General features: G+C 31.0%; 1 protein-coding gene across 4 annotated transcripts in view; it reads right to left on the bottom strand.

The window, feature by feature from the left end:
* LOC111621066 (aryl hydrocarbon receptor nuclear translocator homolog) overlaps positions 1–23,900 on the bottom strand; it is a 152,498-nt gene that overhangs the window by 93,373 nt on the left and 35,225 nt on the right. Inside the window, exon 1 of one of the 4 annotated variants that reach the window (XM_023363118.1) lies at positions 4,322–5,382. The exons of 2 other annotated variants lie outside the window; for them this stretch is intronic. In XM_023363118.1, the coding sequence (XP_023218886.1) occupies positions 4,322–4,482 (161 nt within the window). In that variant the 5' untranslated portion in view covers positions 4,483–5,382. Of the gene's footprint in view, positions 1–4,321; positions 5,383–23,900 lie in introns of those variants that run through there. One more of the 4 variants, XM_023363121.1, reaches the window with a different exon arrangement.

Here is a 23,900-nt window from a genome sequence, read left to right as displayed (position 1 = left end):
ATCTGCATTTATGAAATTTTAAATACGTTGTTATTTTTGGTTCATTTCTATTTAAATAAACAAAACGTAAAATATACACTCAATTATTTAAAAAATTATTAATATGAAAAACAAAGAATTCTTTGTATTATAAAAATTTAAAATCTACAACTTTAAACTTCCGAAATTTCATAAAAACACGAACCCATATTCGACTGCGATTACATTTTTAAAATGCGCAAAATATTTTAAAAGAATTATTATTTAAAAGCGCATAAATTTCATTTCTAAAACGTCATCGATTAAAGTAGCTTACATTAATTGAGTATTTACTTAAATATCTACGGCTTGAACAAGAGCATCTAACTGAGGGAAAGGTCTAACTCCACATAATCTAAATGCAAATAGAAAAACGAGTAAAATTTCTTTATTATTTTAATGTACAGCTAAAAGCACTCTCAACACGGCGATACCTCGTATATTAAAAGCCATTATGAAAACCGTTATTTTCAAGACGACATACAAATTTTAGTACATGTAGAATAAATGTAATTTAATTCCGCTTAGTAGTGACGTGTTGTAGTTCCTTGGTCAAGGACATCAAAAATGATGTACGAGAAGAGCGAATCGAGTAAGTTTCCTTGCTATATAAACTGTTTCTGCAATTTTTTTAAAGTAAATTTAAATGTACCGGTTTTTTTTGGTGATGATCAATTTATTTTGTCTTACTATTCTAAATTATAAAAAGTTTTTTAATTAATTTATTTAAAACAGATTTTATAGAGATAAGAGATCACAGTCGATTAAACATGCTCAGACGATCTAAATTAATCTCTGTTCTAAAAATATAAATTAGTGGAAAAAACATTTACGTCTCATTAGATAGTTTAAAATTTGTTTTATTATAAATAAAATTCTGTAGAAACAATTAGTTAGAATTATTTGTACGTAATATTACCAAGGAAATAAAAATATTTTTAAAAGATCAAGCAGATTAAAATTAAAGCTATCTCAAAGTACACTTTAGAATTTAATTTTTGTTTATTGTTTGATACAGCGTTTCTATCATTGTTAATAATAAGCTACACGTTTGTTTAATTAATTTAACCAAAGTTAAATATCAAAGTATTCAAAAGCACACTGCAATTTCGCGTGTATAAGGTAAAGGAACATGAATGCATTATAATTTATAAAAAGCTACTTGACCTTAGCCCCGGAGAAAATATGAACTATTTTTCTTCGCTCTAACGATGATGCAATATTACTAGGAAGTAGACTATACCTGCTTTTCGTATTGGATTCAAAATAGAATTTTTACCCGGCATTACACCGATAATTTTTAGAAAGATTAGGCATGACACAGCAGAACATTTTCTCATTTAAGCGTTTCTTTACTACTGTATCATTTACGAAACTTATTACATAAACAGAATATCATGTAAACACGCAAAAAAGAAAAGAAAAAGAAAAAAAATAATCGAAAAGATTTTCAGCTGGAATTCTATACATTTTTATATTAAGAATTACATAAATCTATTAAGAGACTTGGTTCATTACATTCGCACAATGGAAACAGATAACATCAATGAATAATGACTATCAAGACAATGCTCTCGTATCATTAGCATTCACTCGAAATATAGTATTTGAAATTACACAATTTAAACATTTTAAAAATTAATAGTTTATATGAATGCCGCATAACAATGATCTGAAAAACTTCTTATGCCAATTACTGCAGTACGTAGAACTCTCCCAATTCGTTTAAGAAAAAGACATTAAAAAAGAAACAACCTACAAGTTACAACGTTTAAACCATCTTTAAAATAAACACCAAAATAAATGCTAGAGAAACTGATCTAGTTATTTACTTGACCAAGCTATCAATCGTAGACAGAACGTCTGTTTAACCCTAGATTGCCATCATCAATCATAAGACAATATAGGAAGTCTCGGATGATCCACAATTTCCAATCTACCTTGCAGGCATTATATTCTCTCGCAGGTTACTCGTCTATATCTATCTCGCAACAATACATACACGATATACTTTCTTGATCGATAGGAAAAGTAATTAATGGGAGGGGGTGGGAAAAGTTGAAATAAACATTTTTATCAAGAAACTTCTTTTAGCGGGAAGATTGCCTTATGTCAAGTAAAATTATTCCAAACATATCAGACGACAGAATGGATGGCACCCAACAACAAATAACACATTAAATAATTCCGACAGAACGGTTATGTACTGAAGTAACCCGTTAACCTAATAACCGTGATCGACAAACGGGGGTGAAACAGGAGATTATTCCCATCCACGCACCAAACCGGACGAGAGGAACGTTCGGTCACGAAGAGTAGAAGATTTAATAGTAACAACAAAGACGAGCTCTATAAATACTGAATAATCGACTGTATGAGTGTGTGTGTGTATATATATATATATATATATAATACACACACACATATATATATATGATACTAGATTAATGAAGTGGACTGCTGGCGATCAATCTAAGTAAAGAAAAAAATCAGTTGGCATCTTTATAAAGCACGTCTGAGTTGCCGAGATTTTCAGGGCACCAGAGTGAAGGTGTTTACATCGGAACGTGATGCGACGTGAGCGATGGTTACTTCTTAAAACCGGTCATTTTCGAGTGGCTTTTCCTGGCTATATATATCTATCAGGTGGATCGATAGTCTAGGATCTCCGGAGATAATTACCGGTAATGGGGCAGGTGATGTTGCCGCCTCCGGGGAGCACGGATTCCGCCATTACTGCCGAACTGGAGTGCAGTAGAAAGAGGGGAAAGAAAAAAAAGCAACTAATGTTGCAGTGTGATAGGAGTGGGTCGTGATACCATTGTTGGTTGTGTCCTAATGGTTCCCCCGTCTTTGCTCACTCCTTCTGCCAGTAAATGGCCAGTAGAACAATCTCACACTGAGATTTCTTCCTACCTGTAAATATCTTTTCTGGTCGGCGAATTATGGGCCACTGATACGGATTTTAGCGCATTTATAGGTGTAAGAGTCGGCTAGAAACGATTTTCACGGCGATAGATAATAAACACGAATTGCGTCCTCTATAATACTTACGTAATGAAGTGAATAAAATCTCTGTCCCATTTTCTTTGAGATGAGGAAGCTGTTTTTCACATTCAAATATTCCAAATATTTCTCATGACATAAATTTATCAAGTTTTTCCCTTCCCTTTTTACTTTCTCAGTTTCATTCTTTTTACAAAGAAAGAGAGAAAAAAGAAACGTGTAGTTACAGAAAGCAAAACTTTCATAAACTGCTTTAGGGAAAATATCAAGAGTTAAAAAAACTAATTTTTTAAATTTCATAGATAATGTTTTCGGTTTTTGTGTTGGTTGTTCCGAAAATTTTTACATTTGATAAAGCTAGTTCTTTTTTTTAAATTACAAAATAATGAAAAATAAATTAAAAATCAAAAACAAATCAATGCTTTTGATTATTTCATTGGCTTTCATTATTGAAATAATCTTCCGAATCACTCAAATGATTTCAGAATTTAAAGCTACGTATTTATAAAGGTCGTTGACCACGTAGTTTCTTTATTTGATTAAGTAAATTTTCAATTAAAACAATGTAGACAATCTCTCTTAATTCTTTTACTCGTTTAATACCAACCTTTAAGACAAAGTAATCCATCTTTGTATTCATATCAATAGACTCTATAACATTAATATGTAAAAAAACAGTCATATTCTTTTGATAATTAGTCATCGCTTGACAGATAATGATTAACATACAAACACGCACAGTTTTAATAACTTGGAAAATAATATTTTTTAAAGATAATAATTAATATTAAACGTTGTATCGTTCTCAATCAAATTAACACAAGTTCGATAACTGTTGTTCAATTTTGATACATTTTTCAGGTAATTGTATAATGTATTAAACATTTTTTAAAGATATCATCGCCATCATAAAACAAGATAATCGCTATTGTTTACGATTATCGATGCTTCACGTGTGTACAGAAATGTTATTATATTAGTATTTAATTTATACTACGAAATTTAAATTTTTTTATGGGATATTTTATTACTTTTGCATTTTCAATAACAGATCTTCGTAAATAACATTAAATATGCCAAACTTTAAATTAGCTTGCCATTTCATTACACGCTAAATTTCCGTTATGAAAATATAAACTGTATTTATTCGATCCTACAAGTAAAATTAATTATATATAAGTTGATAGAATGGAATATGTAAATTATTTACGATTAAGTATAATTACTGTCGACACTTAATATACATAAGACAACCACTTATACTGCGACTAGGCGAGGAATCGGAAACAAAACTTACATAAATCTCCTACGTTTACTGTGTGGACTATTAGTCAAGGGTACTTGGGTGGTGGGTGCCGCTTGCGTAGCAACGTCTCCGACACTTCCCACACCCCCCACCGGCGGGGCGATGTACGTTGTCGGTGGGGTGTAATGGGGTGGACCGGCGTAGGTGAACATGACGATCACACCGTCCTCCTCAACCGCATCACACGCGCACAACACATACACATTCACACGGACAGTAGAGATACCGTGACCGAACGTGGAGACGGCCGGCTGCTAACTGGAGTGGCGCCTGCTACCCAATGCCGGAGTAATGGGGTGGAGCCTGGTGGACGACCCACGCCCCACAGGAGGCGGTCTCTCTACCTGCACTAACATTGTTTCCGTCGTCGTACTATGATCTTTGACGAGTACTTAGTGTGTAATAAAGTCAAGTAACAGAGCGTTTATAGTCGCAGATATTTAAAAACGCCGACTAGAAATCGAATCCATTCATCTTACCGAAGTCAAATTTTTCTTTCCAGGAGGGACGATCACTGAGCCATAGACACATGGCGTGTTAGAAGAAACGGAAATTGTATTCTTAGATCGGACATTTCTCCCGATATCGGAGCGAGATAAGTTTTTCTTCTTCACCCAGCTGCAGGTGGACCGGATGCAATGGGTCACGAAAAGACCCTCGGGCCAAACGTCTCTATTGAGATGTATTCACTGTCACCTGGATATTGTCTTGAAAAAGCAGACTGACTAATGAAAGCGAATTACATCTGTGGCGCCTGTCAAATGACAGCGTATTACCGCAACGTAAAGCTCCCGTAATTTAATTTTCAGAAATGGCATCGGCTTTTGGACTAGTTTGTAGTATTCCATGCCGACGAACGAAAGAATCGAGAGAAAAAACAAGTCAACGCGAGTGGGAGATCGTTCCCACGGTAGATAGAAGGAGACAATGGCAGAATGGGGGTGGAGAACTAGGCACGATGCAACAGAAACCGGGTCAATGTGGTGGGAGACAGATGTCGTGCATCGTCAAACAATAGACGGGACTTATTTCTGCCTTCCTAAATATAATGACGAATAGTAGTTAACCGAAAGTGAATAAAACATATATATATATATATATAAACTATATATATATATCTCAAAACATTACACGCGGTATAACTAATTTTTTCCCCTCCTAAAAACTTTTGTTCATACGTTCAATAGATGGAGACACCGTCATTCTAACAATTGCCCGAAGGAAATTGCTATACAAAATAAATTTGCATCCATTTTCATTTTTCATAGGAGCGGAGGTACAACAGAGCGTGCCTCACAATCTGTGGATGATGAAAAGATATTCTCTACACTAGAAAAATGAGATTAAAATTCAAATTTAACTGTGATAGAACATTCATGCCTGTGATAATAAAACTACGATGTTCTTTGTATACGTCCAAGCAACTAGGAACGAATTTGAGTGTTGCGTAGAATCATCACGTTAATTTCATTTATTACTATCTCGTTACTCAAAAAAAGTTAAAATATCAATATATTTGTCGATCACTTATCTTAAATTTTAGCCAAATAAAAAGTTATTTATGCTAATTCGACAAGAAAATAAATATTAACCGGAAAGATACCATGTAATTCATCTGATTGCAAGATCAGAAGTAAACGAATCGATATTTAATCTTGTAACTTGTTGGAAATCATATAATTCGGCTCATCACTTCCGATAAAATCGCTTAAAGCACGACGAATTACATTTATCGCACAGCATCGTCATTAATGCTTGGAGGAGAGTTTAATGTCGATAGTTAAATTTGTAAGGTGGTAATATCAAATAACGTTAAGGAATAATAGATTTTCTGCAATGAATCCGTTTAAATATATTCTAGAATTTAAATTTCCCTCACTGATTATTGTATACTTGATAAACTTTATGTATGTGAAGTACAATGTAAACTTTTTTCTTTGATAATTTATGGCGTTTTCAGAGAGATAAAGCTGTTTCATCTTTTCCAATCCAGCGACCACCGCGGTCAAAAAGGTCATAAAAAGTATTATTTTGTCTCTAATAACGATTCATTGGATGATTTTATAGATGATAACTTGAACTGGTTTAAAATTTTCGGAATTAAATAATGTGTTCAGACAATTTTCTTTTTGCCAAAGAATAATCTAGTCAAACGAATATAATAATAGTGCAAACAAAAGTATCTTTAACTCTTGGAGTTTATGAAACTTCGATAGTAGTTATTAATAAAATCATGTATGAAAACAAAGGAAATATATATTTATATATATACGTATATATAAGTTCAACTATTAAAACAATTAACATTGAAGCTTATTCACAAATAATGTGGCATTCTATTCGGATGCAATCACACAAGGAGTAAACCTACTAACTATTTTAGAACTTTTTTTCTACTTTTTTAAACAGTTAGTAGCTTTATTCCTTGTGTGATTGCATCCGAACAGAATGCCACATTATTTGTGAATAAGACTCAACTTTAATAACAAGTATATACGGATCTAGATACTCACTGAAGAAATATCAAAACAATATTATGCAATTTGTGAATGCAGAATTTCAAAATTATTGCGATAGTATAATTAAATGAAAATTATTACATATTTTATTACTGGAAATGACTATTGAAAACAGATTTATCCACACAATTTACATTTTCAAACTTCACTCAAACAGTTTTAAATTTTTTATCGCGGATTAGAATCCATTTGGAAAATTCGTAAACGACAAAAATATAACTATTAATCAAGCCATCACGAGATTAATGATAAAAGAGAATAAAGTGCTAACTTAAAACCGGTTCTGAAGTTGGGAGTCATAAAAACATATTGTACAGACACAACTTATCAAAAAAAATTACAATTTGATGGATTTTTTTTATTAAAAAATGTATTCAAAGAAATGAATTCGTTTTACAATTGTTTTCGGGGTTTCCCGACAATATCTCTGATAAAAATTCAATAAAATTAATGTCTTTATTGTGTATAGTTGATTACGTTTTCATTTTTCAAAACACAAGACTGTTCAACAAACAAAAACAGCTTGCAAATTATTTCAATAGAAAATAAAGGATTAGAGTTAGCTATTTAGGATAAAAACTTAATTTTTCTCAGCTCAATATGAAGCTAAATATATTTAGTATGATCAAACCGATGCTTTTAGAATTTAAAGAAATTCTAAAGACGTTTGGTTAATTAATAATTATAACTCAACTTATTACAAGATGAATTTGGAAGCGGATTATAGTTAAAATATCAGATTTTAAAAAAGAATAATTTTCGATGTTTCGTATGAAATCGAGAAAAATCTTTTTTCCTATTAATTTGTATTTGTTAGTAGAGACATCATTTTACGGGTTATATAGCCTATACAGTATATGTATACAGTTTCAATTTTGCCCATTGTGTATCCTGATCCGCAAGACTGATGGGCTTACGAGAAGGTGTCTGAACCGAATCATCGAAACACTATTAGGATCCAAATCGGGTTTCCTAGGTGTGGAAGAAACCTACCCGACTCTCACTCAACTGATTATTATTACTAACATTAATCATTTGTATATCTAGAGTTCCATTGTTTGTCAAACGAATGCAAACCAAAACCGGGTTAGTTAATTATTTTTAGTGGGCTAAATTGTATGACTATTAACAATTATTCAAATTTCAAAATTCACTGCTTAGTAAATCTTTATACTCAAATATTCCCAAGTTAATATACTCACAATATAATTATTTACTTTGCTAGAATGCGGTTTCACGAAATAAAATTTAAAAAAACATCGAAGATTTAATGTAATTTCAACTCATATTTAACATAATATAATAATGAAACGAGAAAAGACAGCTGCCTAAAAAAACAACAGCATCGGATAACAAGTTTTTAATATTTAAATTTATTATTAATAAATTAAACAAGACAAATGAGAAGTCCGATATAATTAATCATAAACATCACTTAAATTTCCTCAAATTTCCAGATCACGCCCCAGACAGACATTTATATTTTTTCTATACTTTCACTTTTCATACAATTCAGTCACCTGGAGACAATGTTGGGAGGTTACATTGTTATACGCCGTAGGTTAAGGAAATAGTTTTGGTATGATAACCAAAGTTAAGGACATTTCAGCATTATCGCTCAACCATACAGAAAAGTCGGCCGGAACCGTAATCAGGAAAGATTACTGGAAAACTTCTCCAATGCGTAAAATGTATTAAACAATTGCACTGTATAATTTTCATTTCTATAACCATAAAGTAATAGTTTAAATAAACAACTACATTTAAATAAATCAGTTTTCGTATTTAGAAAATTAATCTGTAAGTGATGTAGTACAGTATTAAGATGATAATTGATAGAATCAATGAATTATAAAAACGTATCATTTTAAACGCCTTATAATAACAACTAATGTCAACGTTGGAAAAATTCGTGTAATATAGCCGATATCTTAATATATTTGAGAGAAAATAGCAATATTTTCAGTTTAGGGCAAACATTTCTTTTATTTAAATTAATGGTAATTTTGTCCTCGATTTCTCAGAATTCACTTTGCCGAGTTTTTTTTTTTTTTTCAGGAAAGCATTTCACTCGTAAATCTGGGAAACAAACACATAGTTGAATTATAATGAATTATTATTAAATAAAATATTTCATTTAATTTTTTTGTTGAAACATATGTTTTGTAAAATTTTTATAATAGTATTTAAGTTTTATTGACAAAATTATTCACTTTCTCAATTTGTCTCAAATTAGTAATACCTAAAATAATGGAAAAAAAATAGTTTCATTAAGAAGACAGACTGTTTGTTTTCCTGTTTAGATAGACAAGGAAGTCTCATAGAAAAATTCATATTTTCGTTCTTCATAAAGAAAAGGTTAAGCTTAAAATATAACATTTTGGTCATTGTTTTAATTTCTTTTCCCACTCAAAACTGTTTCAAGTTATATTTTATCCTGAAAAATTACTTCTCCATATTAATAATTCATATATATATATATAACTTGTCTTTAAACACATTAAAATATTTTAAAATTATTCTATGTATTATTTATAGTCTTTGTTAACAGCAGAGACTAGTATCAAATTTCACGAATTCATTCATTAGTTTTGACATATTTATCGATTTCACTTTTCGAATAATCGCACCTGATCTGTAACACTGTTTAGACATTGCTCTTAACTTGTCTTTGCTGAATCTCTTCTACTCTCAATTTCTTTTTTTATTTAAACTATTTTCAAAACCATTTGATGTAATAAATTCAAAATGCATTTTTCTGATTTATTTACTTTTAAAGCATTTTCAAAATATGAATAATATAAAATTCATTTCTGGTTGATAAAGTTACCAGAAATTTATCACATTGTCATTGTCAATACTATAAGAATTTATTTGTTTCAACATAAGTTTCGGTAAGCAAATTTTAAACCAAACGTTTATAGGATTTTAAAGCCTACCTATAGTTTGTCAAATTTGAATTACATTAAAATTAATAACGCAAACTTTAGTGCATAGAAAAAGATAACAAAACAATAACAGAAACCGTATATATATATATATATATATCTCCCCAAACACCTCAACAGTATTTAGTTAGATTAGCAAGTTTTCGGTTGGCGAACTTATAATCCAAATTCCTTTTATTCCCCTTTCCTCCGACGATCCGGCGTGAGAATAGCAGAAATGCCTCCAGCGTTGGAAAGCTACTACCAACACCAAGAGCCGCCTCAAGGTTGTAAGGCGACAGGTGGTAAAAAGAAATGTTCAAGGCCACTATCGGAACTGCGTAATCATGTTTCTAATCGATTTCTATCTTATAACATATTTAACACGGATACGTATTCGCATCTCAATCTATCTTAAAACATCTTTTCAAAAGGAAACATTTTTCCTTAATCCAAAAACACTTTGAAGGATAGTTGCCAGTGCATTTCCGATTCTATACGTACGATCCAATCTACCGAGTTATATTTTATACACGAGGCTTTAAAATTTTTAGATTCCTTACGGAATAAAGGACGAGACGATGCGCAGTTACGGTCTCTTCATAAACTGAATATTCGATTATCTTCTAGAAGATACGTAAGATAAATGGATACGAGAAGATTATCTTAGTTGTAATGGTGAGCGAGAAGATAACGTTAACTAGATTCATGATTTTGTAGAATAGAATTCCGAGAAGGGAAAGAGGTCATGGGAAAAATTCTCTCTTACTCCGAAGAACATGTTTCTCGTAAATAACGCCGATATATAAATGAAAGAAAAGTGAGCGAAATAGGTTTATAGACGAGTCAAAGTAAAGTTTAAACGATTGGATTAGAGAGAACCATTCGGTTAGTGACCTGACCTCCGCCGACCCGTCCCGGGGCGGAGCCCGTTGTTATTAGAGGTTATAGGGAGGATGATGGGTAGCGTGATGTCGACCACACCACTGTGGTCACGATTTTTGGCCGGTCAGTCGACTACTTGCATCCTGCCTCGGGTATCGTTACTGCGGATAAAGTTCAGAGCATTTCGCCGCAAACATTAAAATGCATAACAGCCGAGAGTGCCGTGTACAGCCTCCACCCCTTTATGTCCCGACATGCTACACGTTCCTGGTCGAAATGTTGACCTCGCTTGTCTTCCTGTTAAGCGAGCTTCGGCTTTCAGACTAAATCTATCTTCTAGTTTACAGATATTTTCCCAGGAGTGCTTTCACTTAACTTTTTTCCCCTCTAAAGTAAAAAGCTATAGCAAGGATATTAAAAATATTTATCTAAAAACCAAAGTTAGGAAAGCAAATCGAAAGTTTTTAGATATAATATTCTTTTTCTTAGAATTTTTCAAAGTTAGAATTTCCAACGAAAATGTAATGATAATGATTTGGGCAACGTTCCATAAAACTGTCAGAATAAATTCTGTAGGCCTGTAGAGTTGAATCAGTGACCCGATTTCGCATAGTGACACACGATATTGATTTTATTGCTTAAAAAAAAACAAGAATTCTCGATAAGTTACAAAATTGACATTATAAAAATCGTTCACTTCATTCATCAAAAATAATCTACGAACTTTTCAAATTATAAAATAAATTAAGAAACACATTACCTTAAAATTGAGTAACAACACGAAGTGTTTTTAAAACAAGTATAGCAATAACTTATTAATTACGCTATTTTCGGAACAATATGAATCTGTTTTCAATATATTTGAGAGAAATTAACAGAAAAAAAGCAAGCAAATTAGAAATTTCCACGGAAATTCAATTATTTTCAAACATATTTTAGCCTTAATTTTATCCCGCACAGAAACAAGGATGCAATAAAATTATTTATAGCAATAATTACTCTTAAAATCGATACAGTTTAGAAAACGAGCAGAATTACTTTGTTACAGCAGTCATACATACATTATGCGTACTGCACTGCCATCTGGTAACAAAATACGAGACTAAAACATAACAATTAAGAAATTATCTCGCTGAAAATTTAATGTAGTAATAATCGAAATTCTACGAAATTATACTTTAATATATGCCATACTTTGATAAAACTATAATTCTGAATGAGTATTAATGAAATCTGTTGCAATCATTTAATTAAAAAATGTCGAGATTTCACATACTGATATATAAAATGCAAGATCGCACCTTTACCTTATTTTATTGAAGACAGATCATGGGAATTCCCTTTCTCTCAATTACTGGTGCAGATAATTTAAATAAATCACTTTTAATTAGGCAATAATAATTTTAATATAAAGATTATAGCTTACATACAATATTATTATAAAGTATTACTATTTTTGATGAAAGAAATATTTCTATTAATATATATAACCCATATCTTAATTCATAATTATAATAAAAATAAAGTTAACTTTCAAAGTTATCTTCATAAATAAAATAGATTTATCTATATTTCTTGACAAATTTTAAAATTAAAATCTTATTACATATAACCTGTCTATTTAACAAGCTACTTAAATTCTGCAAAATAAACTCAAGTTATATTACTTAAAAAATATACTTAAGCTTACAAAAAAACCATTTTGTCATATAAACTGTTTAACTATTGCTTGCCGAAAAAAATAATAAAAGCCAAGTTTTCTATTATAGTGTGTCAAATAAATCAGTAACAAGTTTGATTGAAGGATAACTTTTTAACCACACGTCCAAGGGTGCAGATATCTCGCAGCCATCATTTTGTAAACAATGCTGATGTGCCAATTTTTATAAAAATTTAAAAATCAGCAAACATTCACTGGATGAATACATTTTTTTTTTGGTTAAACATTGATTTGTGATGAATGTGACGAAAACCCCACTGTGCTACTGCGGATGGAGTCGACAACCTTCAAAAACAAGCCAAAGCCAATGAAGAGTGCAGTTACCAATTTAATTAATTGAAAAATTTGAGAAAATGGGCAGCTTAAAGGATGATGAGATCAGAACAGGCAGACAATGATCATCGAGGTCAGAGAGGAATATTGAGGCAGCAAGAGCCTTAGTTGATGAAGATACAAACATCAGTGTCCAAAAATTGGACCAAAAGTTAGGAACAAGCTATGAGACAGCTCAAGCAATTGTCAAAAAAGACCTTGGCCTCTTCCCATACAAGATTCAGACTGCTCAACCACTGAGTAAAGAAGTGATTGAGGGGAGATTGTCAATGGTTTTATTAGCGAAAGCCTGAGTTGACAATGGTGGAATTAACTTGAAAAACATGTTTTCTGACCAGGCTCATTTTCATCTCAAAGGATATGCCAACAAACACAGATTTTGGGGAAGCCAAAAGCCAGAGTTTGTCATTGCTAAGCCTCTTTTCCCTAAGTAACTCACTACTTGGGCAGCTCTTTGCAAGGATTTTGTTATCAAACCTATTTTTGTGGCCACAACAGTCAACAGTGAAGTATCTACAAGGGCATTTTGACCAACCACTTCCTTCCCAGGATACCCTACAATGAGGATACCATCAATGAAACGTTGTTCGTGCAAGATGAAGCTCCTTCTCATCGAAATGAAGATGTCTTCAACACCTTACAATCACATTTCGGGTCAAGGGGATTACATTACATTAAAAGAGTAGAGAGGTTGTCTGTATATGCACAGACTTTACCTCTAAGAAATTAGAAGTGTTGAAATTGAAATTAGAAAAGGAAGTGATAGTAAGTAGGGAGGGAAAGGAAATAGGGAAAGATTGAAGGGAAGTGTCGGATCATTGAGTGTCTGCATCAGAATTGTTGAACAAGTAAAATACAGTGACAAGACAAAATATGTTCAGTAAACAGTATAAAAACAAACATGACAAGTTTGTGCGTGTGAGTGAATGTGTACAGCAAAGGGGGGAACAAATACAAAGTTTCAACAATTACAAGTATGCTGTAAATTGGGTTGACAAAGAGATAAAACATTATAAAATTTAGCATTAATAACATTGAAGAATCTAGTATCAAAAAACTTACTAATCTATACTAATATTATAAAGAGGTAATGTTTGTATGTATGTATGTTAGTTTGTTTGCAGCAGGTAATCTCCAAAACTACTCATCCAATTTCAAAAATTTTTTTACCAATATTTAGAATGGAACTTCAGGATGGACGTAGGCTGTATATTATTCCGTTAAACATGGGGGATGGACAGTTCTTTACGGTAAGCCTTACGGGAAAGGTTACCGTAAAGAACTCTGCTTCTATTTATACTATTTTAGATGTGGTTTTTTGCATTTTTGATTGCATTTTAATAGGGTACGTCAACAGAATGTACACTAAGAAGGGATTTTTCGATATTCCTCCCGCGGGGGAGAGGGACAGGATTAAGGCTTACTGTGAAAAACTTGGCTTCTATTATACTATTTTAGATGCGGGTTTTTGCGTTTTAATAGGGTACGTCAACAGAATGTACACTAAGAAGGGATTTTTCGAGGGACAAGATTAAGGCTTACTGTGAAAAACTTAGCTTCTATTATACTATTTTAGATGCAGGTGTTTGCATTTTTGATTGCGTTTTAATAGGGTACGTCAAGAGAATGTACACTAAGAAAAAATTTTTCGAAAAATTTTCTTCCACGGAGGAAGTGTTATACATTTATAATAGATACATTTTGAGCCACAACAAGGCGTGGCAGGGTCTGCTAGTACACCATATTTGAAGAATCTAGTAGATATAAACCCAGTGGGTCTAATTTGCATATGCTAGTATAGTCAAATTGCGGGTTGAACAAATTGGGCGAGTAGCCGGCCTACCTTAAATGATATCAGCCAGTCTATTATTGGTCCAGATGTGGGATGTGGCCGTGTCACTCATCTTGCTGGCTACTGGAATTCGTGGGCCTGAGTTTTTTTGTATTGTGTATGAAATTCTTCATTTTTTTCCATAGTTTTTTGTTATCAAAAATATCTGCAGGATTGGGGGCCAGTTGAGTCCTGTTTGGAGACATTCTTGGAAGAGCTCTGCATATTGTTGGTTGTATTTGTTGCAGCTGAAGAGAAAATGTAACACATCGTCTTCACTCTGTTCATCAGGATCAAGGGGATTGCTGAAGAGTTTTCAGAGAGTGGCAGAGGAGGAATTTTGTAGCCACCTTATTCCCCAGACCTCAATCCCATAAATTTTTTCCCCTGGGAATATCTCAAAAATAGGATTTATCAGAACCCTATTGCCAACCTCAAACAGCTCAAATGTATTATCAAAGCTGAGGTTTAAGCCATTCCTGATGGTTTTGAGCATCGATTACGATCCTGATCACCCACAAAGAAAAAAAACTTCGCAAACCTCATCTACTAATTGCCTTTGGTCTCATTATTATTCTCACCAAGTTTCATGTCAATGCAAGAAATCCTCAAATTTTTTTTAATCCTCAATCAAAGTTGTTAGCGACTTATTTGACACGCTGTATTTAAAAGATATCGGAAAGTAACTATATGAGAAGCAAATCTAAACTAGGAGTTCTAAACATGATCATATGGGACACTGGTTACAAGAAGCAGAGATGATTTACTAATAATTTCTTAGCCTTTTTTGCTTTCTCTATTTTTTGTTCTTGCTTTTCCTGAATTTTCTCCACTGTTTTGCCTAAATTTGGGAGGCCTTTGTTCTCCTACTTGTAAGCCCATGATTTTGACTCATGAGAGAGAGATATTTCTGTAGATTAACACGCAGTTACAGAAAATGACTTGTAGTCACAGTTAAGTGAAAACAAGGTAATATCTTGCATTTTACTTTGTGTTTAGAATATCTCATTAAAGATATATTTCAGTCAAAAAAGGGAAAATATTCTAGACAGTTTTGATGACGTTTAGTAAGTAAAAACTTACAAAATTGCCTTATTGGACAAGAAAACTGCACCAAACTGACCTTGTAGCCACATGAGAAATTTTCTTGATGACTGCATGCAATTATTAAGTCTATTTGCGTTATAATAATTTTAGATATTCTACATTTTATTGATTTCAAATATAAAAATAATTATGGAAGATTATACTACTAATTTGAAATTGATTATTTCCATTCAGAAACAGAATTGAAGTGTTAACAAAAACATCATTTTGTTTTTGTATTTTTTAAATCATATTCCAAACATTTTCTACAGAATTCAGAGAGAGAATTAAATTCAGTTTGTTGGTTGGCTGTACCATCAGACTGATATTTTTAAATAATCATTTTGTTGATAAAATATTGCAATAGAATACATTGTTACACTGTAAACATTAATAAGGATTATAAAGGTTTTGAATTATAACTCAATGACAGTATTGTTTAATAAGCATTGACAATCTTCAATGGTTTGAATTAAGAATTCTACTAAATAAGCTTAACTCAGAATTTTCATGGTCAGCTCAGTTCCAGCTGGATCCAAAACTGTAGCTCAGCTTTGCTCTGGTCCATATTTTGAGTATTTTATACTGTGAGGTAGTCTTGGTCCCATCCCATCAATTTCAAATTATTGGGACTCCATTGTACAGTGCATGTTTTGCTAGCAATGATAGTAGTTTAAAATGATATAAATAAAAGTAATTAAATATTGTCATTAATAATTTTCTTAATCTAAAAATTGTTTATAGTTCAATTACCTAATGCTCAAGTGAATATTTGAATGCTCTCATTTTTAATAACAGACAAATGAAAACATATCTAACATACTGTGTATCCATTATTATTTCAGATGCAATTTAATTTCAAAAATTAACTTTAGCAAGACACCTTAGCTAAGTTTCCAACTTCAATTCAAATTCACAGCTCAGCTTATAGTTTGCCTGTCAAGACCTCAGCTCATCTCTATATTTCCAAATAACTGAGCTTTGCCAAACTCTAGTTTGAATTATAAAGATCAATGTTTACAATTGATGAGATTCTATTAAATCTAAAGTAAAAAAGCAGCAGATCTCCAACAGTTCTGTCAAATCTTTGAAATTTATTCATGTTTAAATTTTATATTAAAAATATTTTGTGAAATATTATTAAAAATAATTTACTTTCATATTCATAATTCAAAATGACAATACTATATTAATTTTTACAAATTTATATTATAGGATAAAAATTATTTTAAAGAACAAGTTATCTTTTTTAAAAAACTTTACAGAAAAAGCAAGCAAAAGATATGTAATTCATAGATAATACAAAATACATTTTATATCTTAACAAAGGTTAAACTCATTAATTTCTTATAATACAATTTTGTTATATTGATGATAATATAATGTAGTCATCTGATAATTCTAAAATATCTCAGTAGATGGCATTACAATTCATTTTATAGTTTGAAATTAAAAAATTAAAAATATCCTACACATGTACAATGTGATAAAAAAAAAAACAGATTGAACAGATTAGTATTAAGAATAACATGTAAAATAAAGCAAAATTCACTAAATCACAAATACTTTCATTTTTACAATAATATTTTCTCAAGTAACATTCCTGAACAATAAAAACAAAAATCAGAACATAAAAATTTGAACAAATCAACAATAATACAATTAATTTTATCCTTTCAGTCCTTCACCTGAGTTACTTAATAATTAATACTGGCAATAACAGGAAAAAATGTATCAACTAATTTATGAATATATTAAATTATGTTGGACTAACAACACGCTTAACTACAGAGGAGTTATTAATTAATTAATCTACATTATCTCTTTTATGCTCCATAAACATGTTGACATTCTAACAAGTAATATTTTACTAAACTATCAAGATGAGTTTTAGATTATACTACATATGTTCCTATTTGGGATTCTGTTAACATTATGAATGTAAGCAATATGGGCAAGTGCATTATCTTGTTTCTGAAAGAAATAAATGATATACTCCAAGATAATTCAGTAAATATTACATCTTATAAATTATTTGATTCATTTTTCATTGTTATCATATCCACTAATTACTAAGCTACTTTATTATTTAAATTTTTTTTCTTAATTGTACTATTGCCGATTTATTGAAATGTGATATGAATTTAATGAAAAAATTTGTCAGAAAACCTTTATTTTAAATTATTATATTTTGTTGTTCAAATCCAGCTCATTTTCCAAAAAAATTACTGATTAAATCGGCGATTAAACTATTTCCCTTGTTGGGAGTGACACATGTGATGTGTCACTTTGACTCAACAGGCAAAACTTGTTGATTGATCTTAAATACAAAAACTGCGAGTGAAGTAATGGGAAAACGCCAGGGAGAGATCCTGTATAAAATGGAGGGGACAATGACAATTGGGGCTTTTCCCATCATCGGCCATGGATCTTCGTGTGTGTGTGTGTGTCACTCCATCGCCATCCTTAACCCAAATCTGGATTAGCGCCTGAAGTGAAACCAACCTGGATTAACACCTGAACTTTAATCAACACTTAAACATGACCTCCACGGGAATCCTTCAACAAGGACCAAATCAGACTACAGGTATTTATCGCCATGTGAACCTCATGTAAACTCTCTCTCAAGATGTTTGATAGTTTAACAATAAGTAATCCTGTAAACACCTTTAACCCTGTAAATAACCTTTATAATTAAACGGATATTTGTTAAATGAATAACCTTGTGGAGTGCATTTCTTCCAAAGTTCTCCTTCTGTCTCCCATCGAAATCTAACCTACATACGCAACCGCTCACGAGAGAATGAAATGGTTTCTGTGTCTGTCCGCAAAGACGCAGTGGTGTCAGTCCTGACAGAAGTTTGTCATCGCGATCTTTGCCAACATGATGTCGACCCTTCGGTCCTATGGTGCCGAAGAATAGAGGGGGCCCTTCGGCATTGTCACAAAATGTGTTAGTTTTCATGGTTAAATTTTATTTATGTTACTCTGAAACATTAAATATCTTCTAATAAAGGCAAATAGTACTTGTGATGTAGCAAGTTTGCTTTATTTTATATGGTTTCTTAACATCAATCTTTTCAAATTTTTATTGTATTAGGACCCTGCAATTATATATACATACATACAATATATACAATTAATACTTAGGATATGTAAATGAAATAGCACTAAATGTTATCATTTTAGTATTTATTATGTAAATAAGGTTAAGTTAAAAACAGATAAAAATAGAACAATACTGAACTTTTATTCTCTCATATTATTAGGTAAATATAGTACCACATTCTGTGAATGACTAACTTCAAATGCTAAATTTGATAAAATTTGCTTTGGAGTTTGAACAATGTTTCAAAGTTTTAACTGAGTGCACAGTAAAAAAATGAACTTGAAGAATAAATGTCATCTGTGGTGTGCCCAAGTTGTCTTTCATTCTTGCATTATGCTTATTTGTGCTTTTTTTTTTTTTTTGCTTTATTTTGGTGTGTTTGGTTATATGTATTGTTTCTTACTTGTAAATTTTTAACAATTTCTTTCCATAACATTTCTTTGTCAACAGCTTTCAGTCTCACTGTATTTTTGTATCTTTAGTTCAAAATTTTCAAAATAGAACTTTTTAAACTATGTTTGAAGTTTGGACACATCTTCCCATACACATTATGATTTTTTTTTTTACTGTTTGTATAATGTTATATTCTTTCTACTGAAACTCAAAGCATAATATGCCTGATATAAAAGAATGACTGAATGAAGAATCATATTTAAACATGACAATCATCAGAAACTTGTCTGTGGCTAATCCAAGGAAGACTGCTGTTGACATAAATTAATGAATTTAATAATAGTTATAACATGAATCATAATTATTCTTCATTTTGTAATGTTTCAATTCCAAAAATGATAAAACAGACAAAAATCACTTGATAAAAAAATTATTATTGGCATGCCATGAAATAATATTTATATGGATATTAATCAGAAATATATAAAATACAAGCAATAATAACCTAATCCTATCAGTGCATTATATGAAAAATCTAGCAACCAGTTGCTCAACTATCCCACAACATTTATAACTGCGTGTGTAATGCCATTTATTATGATATTTTATTATTAAAATTTTTATATTTTTAATTATTATAAAATGGCAAAAAGCATAATTTTGAGGGCAGGAACAGGTTTTATAAAAAATTTAAATGCTAATAAGGAGTAAAATTGTCATTAAGTCTGACTCTATTGGAGACACAAGAATCCATTTATCTCCCCACCCCTTCAACCACCAAAATTTAATAGCATAAATCCCTCTAATAAACAAACCACCCTGCAAAATTTCAGAAATTTTCAACAAAAAGCACAGGAGTTAAGCTTCAAACAGGGAGAACAAAATTGTGCTCCCCACACAAACAAACATACATACATACATACATACATGCATAAATTACCCCTGAATTTTTTTTGCATTTCTTGATGCTTCAAGGTCCTGATTCCAAAAATGTAAAGATCTGGGGGGTCATATTTTGACTGATTGCCATACTTTCCCTCTGTTATATATAACACCCTAGAAAGTAAAAATGTAAAACAGATACTAATAGAAAGAAAAATCTATAAATATAAAATAGATATAAAGCATAGTATGATGATGGAATTATCAGGATAGATGTTAATGTCTAGTGACAAAAGTCACAAATAATATAAAAATAGAGAAGAATATGTGCTTCACTGAAGAAATTCAGAATTATTTAATGGTATTACAAAAAAAGAAAAATTATAAAAAAAAGGAAGTGAATCTACAGAATAAATAACTAACAACTGCATAAAAACTAATTCTATAGAAAGATAAAGTGCATTCTTGCTAATTTAAACTCTTATGAAATTATATACTCTAATAAAATTATATATAAAACAAAAGAATTAAAAATATAAAGACATTTAATTATTATATTTTGAAACACCATAAAGTGTTGATACACAGAGAACATTTAAATATTTTAAAAAATTTTATACTGTATTTAATACACATAGTTATATTAACATATATAGTATACATTAATTTTGCAAATTTCTCATGTTTAAAAAAATAAATTATGTTTTCTTTTTGTTTTCAGCTAGAAAATTTTGCAAAACACAATCAAAATGGTTTAGATTATGCAGAGTTGAATTAACATATATAATGTATTCTGGCTGCAAACCTTAGTGTATCATCCTGTAAAAGTATATATCATGTCACAAGTAATGATAATTTCACATGAAATCTAGTTAAACCTGTTACTGCATGCATTTCCAAAACAATAAATCAGCCAATGATACTATTTTAGTTGAAAATAAGAAAATTAGTTTACAATTGAAGCCTCAATATTAGTGTCCAGATATGCTGGCATGAAATTTCACAAAAGATGTAAGATTGCTAACTAGAATATCTTATGCAAGAAAAATAAACAACCTTTACTGTAAGTCAGTATTAAGATGTTTTACAGAACTAACCTTCTTGAGTTTTTTTAAAACTCTTTTTCAGGTTCAAATATTTAAAAATGCAATTTGTGCAGGTATTCTAACTCATTTAAATAATGTTTATTACAGCTTGTAATTTATTCTGTAATATGTGTTATTTAAACAGAATGCCAACATGAGCATTGCATTCTTAAATACAATAAAATCTTACTTATGTGACCATCTTTGGATATATAATTTCTAGCTACATAAATGAGTGGTAACACAGATGAAATTACGAAAAACTGACATACAGAACTGTAAATGAGAATATTGTACTTAAACCTGCTAAAAGTTTAATACAGATTATGAAGTACACAAAAAAATAAATAAATACTTAGTAGATGTACATTGAAATCAAGCTGTTTACAAAAAGGTTCATTAGAGCAATGATCGACAACCAGTTTTCTCTTGGTCTTCCGCGAGAAAATTTGGGTGGTCTGTGGAGAAATTTGAACATTGATCAACCAAAGGTTGCTTGAAGTATTACGAAAGAAATGCAAAATGCTTAGTTGCTTTTTTCACTCATTGGGATCTTTCATTTGAATCTAAAACCAAAAACAAAGTGACTGTTATCAATAAATAATGAACAATAGACAATATTGTGAGTGTGATTGTCGTCCTTCGTGGAAAAGTGCTAAGAATCCATAAACTTGTTTCAAACAAGCAGCAATGAACTTTAGGCTTGCAGTAATTTGTTATAACAAACAGGTGAGTTTCATATTTAGTAAAATTGAACTTTTATGATCATTATTCTACAGATTTTGTATCGTTTAAAAAAATTCATGATAATGGTCCGCGGGATTCAAAATTGTGACAAAATTGTGAGAAAGGTTGCCGACTGCTGCATTAGAGTACCCATAGATAGAATCAATCTATCTATATAACCCATTGAACGCGTGTCTGTCCGCGTAACGGTATGCCAAAAATGAACACTAGAGACGTCCTAGCGATGATTTTAAAAAAAACAAATTATTTTTATTTGTAATAGGAATTTATTATTTATACCACGCAATGGTATAAATAATTATTATATGCCTAGCCTTGCCTTATTATATGCTGTGAGTAACCTTGCGCAGCACGTTTACAACATCCCGTGATTCACAAGTCAGTGAACGTCGCACATTGACTCACGGGAAATTTGTTGAAAAAATGGCGGATACATTTAAAATTGAGGTTTACAAGTGAAGGTAAATAAACAAATTAAACTATTTTAAAGTATATATAGAATGTTTAATAGGTAGAAATCTAGATCCGCATGACACAATTGGGACTTTAACAGAGCTGTAGAGCATATTGATAGGAACAAAAAAGTCAAAGGAACCGTGCCTCATGGGAATTTGTAAAGAACACCCACTAGGGGGCATCCTGGGCTACTAGTGTAAGAAACTGTAAAGAGTCAAATACATACATTATTTTCTGTTTCTGGATTTTGTTTTAGTTGTACTTATTATTTACTTTGAGGGCATTTCCTTTTGTTTAAAGAATGAAAACTACTACTCACAGTTCTAAATTCAAAAAGATAAAGTTATTTATATAACTGTCAGGCATGAAAAAAGTTGTCACTAATCAAAAATGGTATCTTGGATTAAGAGATCTTCAAAGAGAATTAAAGAGTATTCACTTAATTGCATTGTTACTGATTTTAAAAATCAGCAAATAAATGAATGGAAAGATTCCACTGACTCTTCTTAGAAACAGATTGCAAACAATTAAAACTATTAGCAAGTATGTATGCAAATGGTTAGAGTGGCACTAATCTGATGTCACACTCAGGACATAGATCTTACCCTTGATAGCTTTATATTAAGTGAACAGATTAGAGCAGGGATGGGCAACCTATTTCTATGTAAGGGCCGCATTTCAAAACTTTTGAACTGACGAGCCACATACAAGATAAAAGAGGGGAAAAAATGTCAATAAATCAAAATTATTTATTCATATATAATTATAAATTAGCATAGATATACTTAATTTAGCTTCTGGAACTGATGTGAATGTAATATATCAGAAATATTTGGTTAAATATTAGTCACTGCTAGCTTTAAATTAGTTTTGATGTGTCTGTTAGATGGTTTTTTGTTTTAATTTTTACTAAATTCATTCTGGAAAAACTATTCACATACATAAGTTGTAGAAAATAACATTTAAATTTTTGCTGCATATTTCCTTAAGCTGGGAAATTGATATATTTGTTCATATTTTATGCAGGTAGCAAAAAATATTACTGCAGGCTGCATGTGGCCCAAGGGCCGCAGGTTGCCCATCCTTGGATTAGAGGCTTTTGGCATTTTTGGTGTAATAGTTAGGTAGTTTAAGTTTTAAGAGTTTTTGTAAATGGTTTGATTTTTAGTTATTTTGTCAGTTTTTGTGAAGACTTTAAATTATATTTAAGTTCCTCCAATTGTTGGAAAAGTTTTGTAAATATGATTTTTGATTGACTGGTTGTATTGTAGTTCTGAGATTTTCTTTTTATAACTTAGTGGCTTTGAGTAATTTAATAAACAACTAACTTACTTCCATGTTAACTAGCATAGTTTTGTGGTTGTAGTCATTTCTGTGTAATAAATACTTTCATTTGATTTTTTAACACTATCATTTTTTGACTTTTTTTTTGCAGACAAGAACATTTATTACTTTTTCTTGCTCATGTCCAAAGTCCAGATCAGGCAACTGTTTGAACCTGTTTCAATTATGTAACACTGTTCATTAGGTTTAATTACGGACAGATTAAACCATATTAAAAAATGGTATTAAAGATTTTATTGAAATACTGGATTTT

This window comes from Centruroides sculpturatus, unplaced genomic scaffold (assembly GCF_000671375.1).
Source record: "Centruroides sculpturatus isolate CEXI.00-Female unplaced genomic scaffold, Cexi_2.0 scaffold228, whole genome shotgun sequence".
Taxonomy (NCBI): domain Eukaryota; kingdom Metazoa; phylum Arthropoda; class Arachnida; order Scorpiones; family Buthidae; genus Centruroides; species Centruroides sculpturatus.
This window is presented reverse-complemented; position numbering and strand designations above follow the sequence as displayed.